The following is an 11654-nucleotide window of genomic DNA, read 5'->3' as shown; positions in this document are numbered from 1 at the left end:
TAAAACAATATTGGTTTAGTATTAGTACCCTGCATGGGAGACATTTTGGAGAAATAAAAATGTAAGGACCAATTTAGTACAGAGACATAGAGACAGCTGTCTGCATAAATGCCTCTCTCTTCTCCAGAGAGAAGAGTGTTTGCCATCTGCCAAACAGCGGTCTGAACTCAGTAAGGACATGTGCGGGGCCACAGCTGCACATTTTGAGGCTTGAGGCCAACCACACGGTCACTAAGGGCACAGGCTCTGGAGGCAGATGGACCTGCTTTCCTGTCCCAGCTCTGATAAAAACGATATTGGGGAGGATTTTTAACTTCTTTGAATCTTGGTGTCTTCACCAGTGGTAATGAGTACCTACCTCAGACTTGTCATAAAACATAGTGATTCTGTATACAGTGCCAAACCTGGCAAATATTCAACGTATACTAGGTTTTATTAAAATCCTAACCCCTTGACTATCTCTCCTGTGACTGAAGTTCAAAGTCAGTAGAAAAAAAAAAAAAGTAATGACCATAGGAAGCTCCTGCCTTTCAGATGAACACAGAAAATGAGTCAATTCCAAGTGAGTTTAATAGCATAGAACGCTTTCTCAAAACTCCATCAACATGACAAGCAGCAGCTGATCTAAAACCATCAGAAGACATATTTTTTCTTTTTCAGATTTCCATTAGCTTGCTTGTTATCCTATCAAGACTGTCAACCTTAACTGGTCAGTGGGCACTAAGGGAACATCTGCGGACTCAGACACTACTGGGCATACTCTATTTGCTCATGGTGCTTCCTCCCTTAAAACCTTATTAACATCCTTGCCCAAAGTTACTGGAGCCAGGTTATCATTCTTTACTCCTCTCATTTTATTTGCATCAGTATCTTTCTTGATGCAAGCAAGCATCTATTATTTTAAAGAAATATATCTTAGCCTCTTATTACTATTCCTCTTGTTGAAATCCAGTATCAGTTAGGGAAAATGAGAATCATTCTATGGAAATGGCAATAATTAATAGATATTATTTTCTCAGTATACATTCCCAAAAATCATTTAAGAATGTTTATGTTGGCACCACTAACCACTAACCCATGACAACTTATTAAAAATTCCTACTTTCTAAAGTATGTTTCATGAACTGGATTAAAATACATAACATGGCAGACTTTTTTTTTTTTTAAATAGCAGTTTGCCTATTTGTGATCATTACATTATTTGTAAATCCTTGTAAAATGTTGTAAAACTTGGAAAGATAAGCATCCCACACTGGATAACTACAGGAAGGCAGGAATGGTGCTGGTCTTGCTCACTGTTGCATTCCCAGCACACAGTCCAATGCCAGGCACATACAAGGCATTCAATGACTGACATACTTTAATCTTAGGCTATAAAAAGTACTTCTGTGTAAGTTTAGTAGAAATATCCCCCAAAGAAAAGCAGAGTGACTCAGCAAACTTATTCTGGAACTAAAAGGAAAAAAAAAAAATGGAATTAATGGATGTAGTCTAGGCCCCTTTGGGGAGAAAGCAACAGATCATCTTGGAATTAACTAGAAAGGGAACAGTTGGGTGCAGCCTGAAATGCACCCAATTTTAGAAAAGCATACTACAAAAATATATTAATGTATGATTTCATGTATGAGATTCAAAAGCCAGCTCTCAAAATTGCAATTCTGGTTCTGCCATCACAGATGTTCCCAAAGAGAAGGGAGCCATCCAAAGAGGCCAGTGTTTACACCGACTACATTCCAATGATTTACTTTAAAATGTACACATGATGGGAAATTACAAAACCAAAGACAACATTTAGATGAATATACAAGTTTGTAAGACCAGAGCCACAAGTGGATCGAAGCTTAAGGAAATACTAAGACAAACACAGTGTCTGTAGACATTTTCAGTTAATAACACTTAATGAGGTCTAGGTCTACAGCTCAGGGCCAATGATTGTAGAAATGAGAGATGCTTCTCAGCTTCTGTCTGCTCCATTGGGAATGCTCTTTAGGAAGTGGGGAACATTTACAGTGAACCTAAAAAGTGTGGATGCTGGGGTTAATGTTTTTTCCTGGCCATCACATTAATCCTCAGCAGACTGTGAGGCAGAAATACTTACCAGTATTTTAGAGATGGTGAAACTCAGGCTGAAGGCAGTTAAGAACTTGTCTGAATTTACAGTTACTGAGAGGCAAAACCAGGATCCAAATCTAAGTTTGTCTTGTAAAGTCTTTCCAATAAACCTCACCTCCTAGTTATACTGAAAAGATTTAAATAAATATTGGTAAGTGGGAACATCTTTTGAAAGAGGTCATGAAAACACCCAACTGCTAAAATCTGTCACAATCCAGATAAATTATACCCAGGGCCCCTAAGATGAGATCGTATGGCAACCTTTAAGGAATCATGGATAACAGGTGATGGAAAAACATTTTCAAAAAGAACATGTAAGACCAGACTGGGAAGGGGCACACTCACTCTAACAGCCGGGGACCAAACTGCTTCTGCCTTTGCATCACCAGGGTCCAGCCCAGTGCCTCACATATGATGCTCAACACAAGTAGGCAACATGCTATCTTTACATACCTTAAGTAGATGCTGGATTAACCCTATTATAAATAGTTCCCAGGGGGAGAGAGCTCCAGTTACAAGAGGGTATACAAAAATGGAGACAGACTTCAAAGGGAAGTGAGAGCTTTCCGTTCTCTTTGCTGGAACAGCTCTCTGCCTCCGCCTAGGACTCAACCCTACACCACAATCCTTACTATGTGCCAGCTCTACAGTTGCACCCTAAGGCTTGCTACTCTTGAGAACAAAACACCACTAATAGCATTACTATGTGACAATGAATCCCACCTTCCAAATGACTTACAGATAACTACACAAAATAACCCATTAAGTTGGAAACTACATAAATTTGTGTCATTTTCCCTCATCTTAGTCTTTTTTTTCTAACAAAATAGGGTGAATTTGTTAGTAGCAACCTCACTTGATGGCGACCTCTGTATTTTCTAACAATTCTAAATTAGTGATCAAGTTAATGGCCGGCAAATTACTTTACATTTAAACTTCCTAAATTTCTCTTCCTCAATCAGTGCCAATACAACGTAAATTAAGCACAAAAGCTAACATCAAGTTTGTGGCATTCTCTGTAAAAACAGAAAAAAGTCAATGATTTTTAAGTAATGAAAAGGTAGTAATGTTGACACTTAGACTTGACCTGCCTCTTACATTACAGATTCAGAGTAACCACATTTCAGAATTAACTCCCTAGGGTGTTGGAGGTAACCTGAAGACTCTAACACGATGGCTCCACCATGCAGGGGACTACCAAATCCAGCCAGGTGTAGAGAGGCAGTGTTACTGACCAGGACCCAGCAGACAGGAGAGCTGCCGTGATAGGATTCTGCTGCCACCAAAAATATATAAAGGAAACAGGTGCCCTAACACACATACAAACCCAGTACCAGTGGCAGAAATAACACAAATACATTTCTCATGCAAAATAGGCTAAATGATAAATACTTGCATCATATAGACTGCTGAAAATTAACCTTTCTTTTTGGGGGTTACCACCATGACTATGTGGTTTCAACGGAGGTTAATATCACATGTTTAACTTCAACTCTGTAAAGCCAGGATGAAGCTAGCATAGAAAATACATTTTGGTAGAAATCTAGGTATGTGGAAGGTTGCTATGAAAAAATGAAAAGAGGAATGATAGAAGTATATTTTCTTTTATATACAAAAAATGAAGGCCCAAAATATGGTTTGTTGAAGTAGCTATCGACAAGATGTTAAAATTATTTTTCCTTTGCTTTGGTTAAAACAGCCTAGGAACGGCAATCAGTTCCCCTTCTATAAATAGCATAAAAACACAGTGACAGGACTACTTTTAGAACAGAATAAACAACTTCCAAGAAAAGAAATTAACTTTAAGTAAAATTAAACATTTTACCAATAACTAAAATTTTTAAAAAGGTAGCATCTTCATCCTAACATCTTGGGCATAACACACACCAATTAAAAAAATCAAATTTCTTTCACGATAGAATTACAGGTGTTAATGCAAAAGCTATGAAGTGAAATTACTTTAATTTTTTTTTTTAAATCCTAGCAATGAAAAATGAGTTTGAAAAATTGACATTTTCTACAATTCTACATATTGAAAAATAATAGACTAATACTTTTTTACAGAACACAATTCAAACTATTGTTGGCATTTCAATATATTCCTAAAGATGGTTAAAAGAACATTTAGTATACCAAAACTGGAACAGAGTTTATAATTCTCATTTACGGCTATGAAAAGGCAATCAACTTCTATTTAAAACTGTAACCAGTGATGAAATATACTTTGAAAACATAAACATTTGGTCTGACAATCTTTAACATTTGTTAAAAACAGTCTGATGTTTGTTGCTGATGGAAGTTATTTTAATCCAATGTGCAAAAAAAGTGCAGCTGTCTACTTCTTACTTGAAATACATAAGACCAACACTACTATTTACACACTTAAAAGATTTTAAATTTATTAATTTAAGTAAGCATACTGCATCTCCTTTATGGATAAATCATGTGCCCCAGAGCCCCAAAGCTTGATGACATTCTGTAAAGTTACACAAATGTATCTGAAGAAGTTATCTGTTCTTGTCCTAATTTTGATTCTAAATAAAAATCCAATTTCAAAATCAATTAAGATTTTAATCTAGGAAATCTTGGGATTGTTACACATGTAAAACACCTTATCTCTGAGAGCCTTTTCTATTCTTCTTACCACAGGTCCACTCACAAATCCCAGCTGGTGTGGACTGGCACTGCTCCAAATAAGAGGAACCTAAGAGCTTGGCTCCAAGACCCCCCACCATCCTGGTGGGTTTGCTTGGCCTTTAGGACGTGTGACTACAGCTTTTGGGTAGGTACAGGGCAATCAAGATTGAGGAAGAAACACTTCAGCAAAGCAACCATTATTTGTCCACAAAAACAGTGAAAAACAGTGATATAAAATTAACAAACCAAATATAAATCTAACGCCATTCTGCATTTCCAGAACTTTTTCTGTATTTGTGCAGTGTTCTTGGTCAACCACTCACCAATTTTCTGCGTCTATCTGAAGTACTTTTATTAAGTTATTAAAACTGCTCTTTTGACCATAAGTCACATAGAATTGTGATTAGGAAATCAATCTACTTATTACTCTGTGCAGGGCACCTGCTAGGGTGGTGAGTGTAAAGGAATTAAAAATGCAAGTCTCTCACTTCTAAACTGGACACAGGAGTTCTCAAATTAAAATAATTAAAAAAAAAAAAGGGAGAGGGGTGCTTACTGGCAACATTAATACTAGACACCAGACAAGACAGTGAAACGGTTTGGTCAGAACTGAGGAACACCATTTCCTTGAAAAGTCTTAAAAATACCTAACCAAGCACTGCCTGAAGTCCAGTGAGTACAATGTTCCATACGTTTCCACAAAAATATAGTAACTGGCATTCACTCATTATGATCCACGTCATCTCAGTCTCCACTTTCCAGGCAAAGTGTCCCTGTCCCACCACCTCTAGCTACAGGCTATCGTCTCCAGCTGCTGTTCTGCTTCCGCAGCCATCGCTGCCGCCTGCAACTGTTCTGTCTCGCTCTGGATGGCACTGGGGGTAACCTGCTTCCTTTCACTGTGCATATTGTTCTCATGCCTTTTCAGATCAGATGCCTTGGCAAATGCCTTGGTGCAGGAGCCACACACAAAAGGCTTTTCCCCTCTGTGTCTTCTTTCATGATCCTTGAGGTGAGACTTGTGTTTGAAGGCTTTGTCACACATGTGGCACGCAAACGGTCTTTCATTACTGTGAACTCTCTCATGCTTCTTTAAGTCTGGGGCACGGATAAATGATTTTCCACACACCTCACAACTATAGGGCTTATATCCCGTGTGGATTTTTAGGTGTTCTTTCAGGTGGGCCTGTGTGGTGAAACCTTTTGTGCACATTTCACAAACAAATGGCCTGTCCGCCGTGTGGAGTTTCTCATGCTTCCTCAATCTGCCTTCATCAGAAAACGTCTTCCCACATGCCTGGCAGGCAATCTGCTCCCGATGGTGACCATAAAGCAAATACTCAAACTTCATGTCACTGGCGGCTGTTGTCCAGCCTGGTGTCTGTTCATCTTTCACTTCACTCATCCCATCATTAAATGTTAAGGCTTGAGGGGTCTGGGACCCCAAGTCTTTTGATTCTGGGGTCTCCATGGATTCTACTTCCTGGCCGTAGCAATTGACCTTCCGAACTTCCTCACTCCCCAGCTCTTTCAGGATCGCTTCCTGAACCCTAAGCGTTGTGGTGGGCGACTTGCCGTCCTCCTGACTCGGGGGGGTGCCTTCTACTGTGTCATCAGAAGGACTGTCATCCTGATCCCCGATTTCCTCTACATCATCATCCTGGGTGTCAGCAGCATCTCCAATGGGGCGATTTATTTTGAGGCAATACTTACTTTTGGACTGACCATTGTTTTCATCGGGACTGGACACATCACGCTTCTGAGAACACAGTTTATCCAAAAATCGGATACCAAGAATCTGACCTGATGACATCATTAAGTTAACATCTTCTTTTTTCACGGAAATCTTTGCTGTGTACATGTAGTTCAGGACCTCTTCAAATATATCAGAACGAAGAAAATCTATTTCTATGACTGAAGAACTATCAACCTCAAGCTTCTTGAAAAGCTTTTTAAAGTAGGTGCTGCAGGCAGCAAGAACACATCTGTGTGCTCTGAATTTCACATCCTCAACCACAATAGCAATATCACAAAATTCTCCTTCCAGGCGTTGTTCATTTAGTGTTTTCAGAAACAGAGTTTTATGATCATCGTCATTATATTTAATGGTTTCAGACATACTGATGAAAAACTCCTACAGAAAAAAAAAAAAGAAAGTTTAGTAATTATAAATAGTACTTTTCCATACAGAGAACACAGTCACATTTTCATTTCCTGGTCAATCTATGGAACCTAACAATTTCAGAAAGTCAATGTTAAGAGTGGTCTTTGAATTTGGGTAGAAAAGACTGATCCCAACTCAATGATCTCCATATTGTTACTCCTATTCATCTTCAATTTACTAAGTATTTGCCTAGTTATATCCCAGGCATTGTTCTATGTGCTTTACATGTTTTAATTAATTTAATATTCAGGTAATTTCATGAGGTATGTATCACTATCCCCATTTTATAGACAAAGTTAGAAATCTGCCCAATATTCTATAGCTATTTAGTGAAGAGCTGGGACTTAAATGCAGACAATCTGGCTGCAAAACCAGTGCTTCCTGACAACTAGAGATAATCGAATAACTCAAACTCAAGTTTTAAGAAACAGGTTCAAGGGAACGATCCTCTAGTCCTGTCTGTTGCACCTACTCTTATTCCATCTACTCTATGGAGGATTCAGCAAAATAATGAATTATGTTATACCTCCTTGACAGAAGGAACAAATTACTATTGCAGAACTAGAGAGGAACATTACTGCCAAAATATCCCATTGAGTGTTGTGTTCTAGTTTTTCCACAGCACTTTTGGGCCACTTCTAAATGAAGGTCAAGGTTTAATCTGACCTTAAGAGAATCAGATGACATTTGGGAAGTGGCTTTGTTCTCTCTAGATGCCAATCCACCTGCATCCAGATAAAAGTGCCATCAACACCAGATGTATGTACTTGATAAGTGCTGAGAGTATTTTATAAGCAAAAATTTGGAACTGGCATGAAAGATCTCTGTCATCATGTTAAAAAACTGGTCATCTTAAAGCATTCTCTATGTTTCCTTTTTAAAAACATTGTTTTACTTTTATTCGGCTAAGTATTTTCCCCCAAACAGAAGTGTTCATGCACAATCAGAATTGGTATATATATTTTAAAGCAAATGCCAAGTCATTTTCATCAAGATTTAATATCCAAAGTTATAGTTACCATGAACAACTCAGGCTATTATCTTAACGCCTTAAACGCCAAAATCTTCAGATCAGAGTAACTCTGATCAGGAGCACGCCAGACCTACAGAAGAAAGGACAAACAAGAATGAGGTAGGATCTTCCTGTATCCCAAATCCTAAACCAAGAATTGATTTTTTAAAAATAAACTTTCTTGTTCCCTCTCTTGTGCATTTTCAGATTGGGGAGAGGGGCAGGTAGGTGGCTGGTACATCAAGTGCAGTTCTGAACAGATATGGACTAGAATAGGTAAGGGCTGTAGCACTCGGGCATAAAGGGGCTGTGCCCTAGGAACTGGAAGGAGGGGCTGGAGAACCATTAAGGGATTTCTCCTCACACACTAAGCCCATATCCATATTTGTTCAGAGGTTGATGGCTACACAGATACAGAAAAAAACAAGTGCACCGTGCCCCCTACACCCATCCCATTTCCCCCTGGGTATGTTAGCCCTCTACATTTTTCTCTCGGCTCATACAAACCTATAAAAGTCTATACCTTTATAAATAAAGCTATAGAAGTACATAAACCCAACAGGTAACATGGGAGGAGAGGGAACAATGATTGCTTTTTCTTTCTGCACCTGTATGATGTATTAAAAGCACACACGTTTGTCTTTAAGACTGTATTTGAGCAATCCAGGTGTTTTTACCTCTATCCCTACAGGAAGGGTGAAAGAATTTTAGCTTTTTTGTGAGTTTTAACTCTTACCGGAAGAACTCCATCCTGCAGACCCATATCCTGAAAAACAAAAAGTTTCCTCTACTGAACAGTGACCACACAGATAAGTTGTTTGGTGTGGTAGGAGCAAAGGACTGGGCTGTAATAGTCTTAACACAAAAACCATGGAACAAGACTCCAACCTGGAGACCAACACCTTGAAACCCATAATAAGCTCCTTCTAAAGAAAAGTGAACACACAGAACTGCCCAGCATAGAAGCGGGATGTCTCATCTCAAGTTTGAGATTAGGCAACATTTCCAAAAGATGATTCTGACTTGATCATTCTACGTGTTTCTGCCTCTCTATTCCCTAGAAGCACCCAGGCCTGTAATCATCCAGAGACTAGGCAGCCCAGGCAAAAACCTTACACTGTGACACTTACTACTGTTGTCACTAACTCGTCCTAGGGCTTGTGGGATAAAAGTGCATGGGACCAGAGAGAGGAGTGGCCTTAGAGTAACTATGACAACATATCAATGTGTTGTTGTTGTTGTTTTGGCTAGTGTGTACTTGGCCACCCACCCCTCTCCCCTCTCTCTCTCAAAATGTATGAGACCTGGAAGGGAGACCATGTGTGTCCAACGCCTCCTCCTCCCCGCCCCGCCCCCCTTGCCATTGAGATGTCCAATTGCTAAGTTCAGGTGAGTCAAAACTGGAAGACAGCTGTTGCCAGCATCTGTGTAGGCAGGTGTAGGAAAAGACGTACCCCCAACACCACCTTCATAATAAGGCTGCCCCTTCCTAATTGCTCTCCAAACTGCGGGCGCGCTGAGCCGCGTTACAGTGCGGGGAGCCGGGCTTCCCGCAAAGCCAAAAACTTACATAAGCAGCTGCAGCCGCCTCCCCTGCCCCGGGCAGCCCGACAATGGCGGCTGCACGACTTCCTTGTTGCAAGCTTGCAACTTCGGAGTGGGGAGGAAGCACGGAGCCAAGCGCAGACCCAAAAAGCCTTCAAGGCATATGGAGTCCTCGCTCTCAATTTCTTTGGGCCAGGGAGGTGGGGAGTGGAGGAGGCCGTTTGCACTCCTTCCCAGACAAAAGCTCCCAGCCTGGGAGCCAGGTGGTGAAAGGGCCACTTTCCCTTTCATAATCAGACGTCGAGCGCAGGCTGGGGACCGCGGCTCGGAGCGCGCAAGGAGGGACTGCGGCCCGCGGCGGCCCCGGCGGCGCGATGAGCGGGAGCGGGCGTGCGGCCGGCTCCGCAGCCCCGCGCCGCGCCGCGCCCCGCTCCGCCCGCGAGCCCGGAGCTCGCGCCCCGCGCACTCCCCGGCCAGCTCGCGCCGGGCCCTCCCCCGCCCTCCCGCGGCCGGGGGCGGGGGCGGCGCGCGGCCGGCTAACCCAAGCTCCGCGGGCGCACCCGGGAGTACGTGCGCTGGGGTCCCGGCCCCCTCCTCCGCCGGCGGCTGGGGGCGGCGCGGCGGGGTCTGCGGCTCGGAGGGGCGGCGCCCGGCGGGCCGCGCTCCGCGCTGGGTTCGGGCCGTCCCCACCCCCACCGCGGTGCACTGCGGCGGTGCGAGCGGGGGCGGCCATGAACTCGGCCGCCGAGGCTCTGCGAGCGCGCGCGCGGGGCCGCCGCCGCCTGGCCGCTCCCCGAGCCCGCTCGCCGGCCCGCGCGGCCCCCAGGACGCCCCGGCCCCACGCCCAGCCCTAGCCCACGCCCGTCCCCGCTCGCACCGCGCCGCGCCGCTGGCGGCCGCCGCACATCCTGGAGCTGGCTAGTGCCCCAGAGCTCGGCGAGAACGCGCGTCTTCCGGGCCGCCCCGCCAGCCGCCGGCCGCCCCCGCGCCCGCCTTGCGGACGGCCCCAGCCCCTTCCGCACCCTGGCCCGCCCTTACCTGCAGCCTGGCACAGCCACAGACACTGCCGTGGGTTCCCCGCGCTCGCTAGCAAACGCAGGCCGGGACGGGATGGGCTCGGGGCGCGGGGGCACGGTGGGTGGCAGTGTGTTTTGGATTTTTTTTGGAGTTTGGGGAGGGGGCGGGGTGGGGGAAATCGTGCACGTCCCTGATGGTAGCAGCCCTCCTCCTGCACGAGCACAGAATGTCTAGCCGGCCGTGAACACCCCCACCGCCCCCCCCTTCCCGTGCATGCGCGGTGCGGGCTGGGGGGAAGGCGCGCCGCCGGCTTGCGCAGGCACGGAACCCGACCGGGTCTCTAAGTGGGCGAGCAAAGAAAGGGTTAATCCGGGCCCTTGCCGACGCTTTCGTTGGAGACTACGGGGCCGCCCCCGGAGGGCCCTGGCCTGCGCACGCGCGCGCACGCGCGCGGCTTGGGGCGCGCGGAGCCCGCGCGCGGGAGAATGAGTGGGCGGGGCAAGGGCGGGGCTTCAGGAGCTAGGGAACTTAAGCACGAGCGCTGCTCGCGGGCACCCGCCCCGCCTCAAGCTCTCTCCCGCTTTGGTTCTCGGGCTCCCGTCCGCGCCCGGCGCCGGCGCAGCACCGGGGACGCGGGAGCCAGCGCTCCCGTGCGTGTGCATGTGCGTGGGCTAGAGCCGCCCCCGGGCGCGCGCAGGCCGGGCGCTGAGGCTGCGGGGCTCTGCCGCGTCTCGGAGCGGGCGCCCCGGCCACCTTCGCCCTCCGCGCATACCGGCCAACACCGGGAGGCGCGCCCGCGGGTCTGCAGTCTTGCCTCTTGCCGCCGGCACATTGAGTTTGTTGGGGAGTGGACGGTTCACAATAAACATTTGCAGAAAAAAATGGAAAAAGTGACGTCTTCAATTTGTAGTGTAAAGCGCAACCCCAGTTGCCCAGCAGAAAGGGATCACCCATAGGGCTTTGGAGCTAGTAGGTCCGCGCCCAGACACTCCAAGGAAAAGTCCAGGGGCTGGAGGCGGCGACCCGTCCGTGGCAGTGTAGACCCCGGACTCGATTCGGAGAGCTCTGATAACGGCTCTGTCCTTACATCCCTGCTCAGCGCTAGTAATGGCTCCGTTGCTGTTGAACCACGTCGCCTTCCCTCTGACGCGGCGGCTGTGCCTGTGT

At 45.5% G+C, this 11654-nt stretch overlaps 1 protein-coding gene across 7 annotated transcripts; it reads right to left on the bottom strand.

Moving 5' to 3' along the window:
* Positions 1 to 4057: 4057 nt before the first annotated feature.
* Positions 4058 to 10849, bottom strand: ZBTB14 (zinc finger and BTB domain containing 14). Of its 7 annotated transcripts, none has more exons than XM_024236165.3 (4): positions 10509 to 10849; positions 8662 to 8691; positions 7933 to 8016; positions 4058 to 6883 (listed from the first exon to the last, which is right to left on the bottom strand). In XM_024236165.3, the coding sequence occupies exons 3-4, from the start codon at positions 7933 to 7935 to the stop codon at positions 5537 to 5539; spliced, it is 1350 nt and encodes a 449-aa protein (XP_024091933.1). In that variant the 5' UTR covers positions 7936 to 8016; positions 8662 to 8691; positions 10509 to 10849; the 3' UTR covers positions 4058 to 5536. The 7 variants fall into 7 exon arrangements, with proteins under 7 accessions (XP_024091933.1, XP_024091932.1, XP_009250533.1 ...); XM_024236164.3 differs by lacking the exon at positions 10509 to 10849 and adding an exon at positions 10348 to 10455; XM_009252258.4 differs by lacking the exon at positions 10509 to 10849 and adding an exon at positions 9380 to 9894.
* Positions 10850 to 11654: the final 805 nt, after the last annotated feature.

The sequence above is a fragment of the Pongo abelii genome, chromosome 17, assembly GCF_028885655.2.
Source record: "Pongo abelii isolate AG06213 chromosome 17, NHGRI_mPonAbe1-v2.0_pri, whole genome shotgun sequence".
Lineage (NCBI taxonomy): Eukaryota > Metazoa > Chordata > Mammalia > Primates > Hominidae > Pongo > Pongo abelii.
The sequence above is the reverse complement of the archived record's forward strand: the minus strand, read 5'-3'. Positions and strand labels throughout refer to the sequence as shown.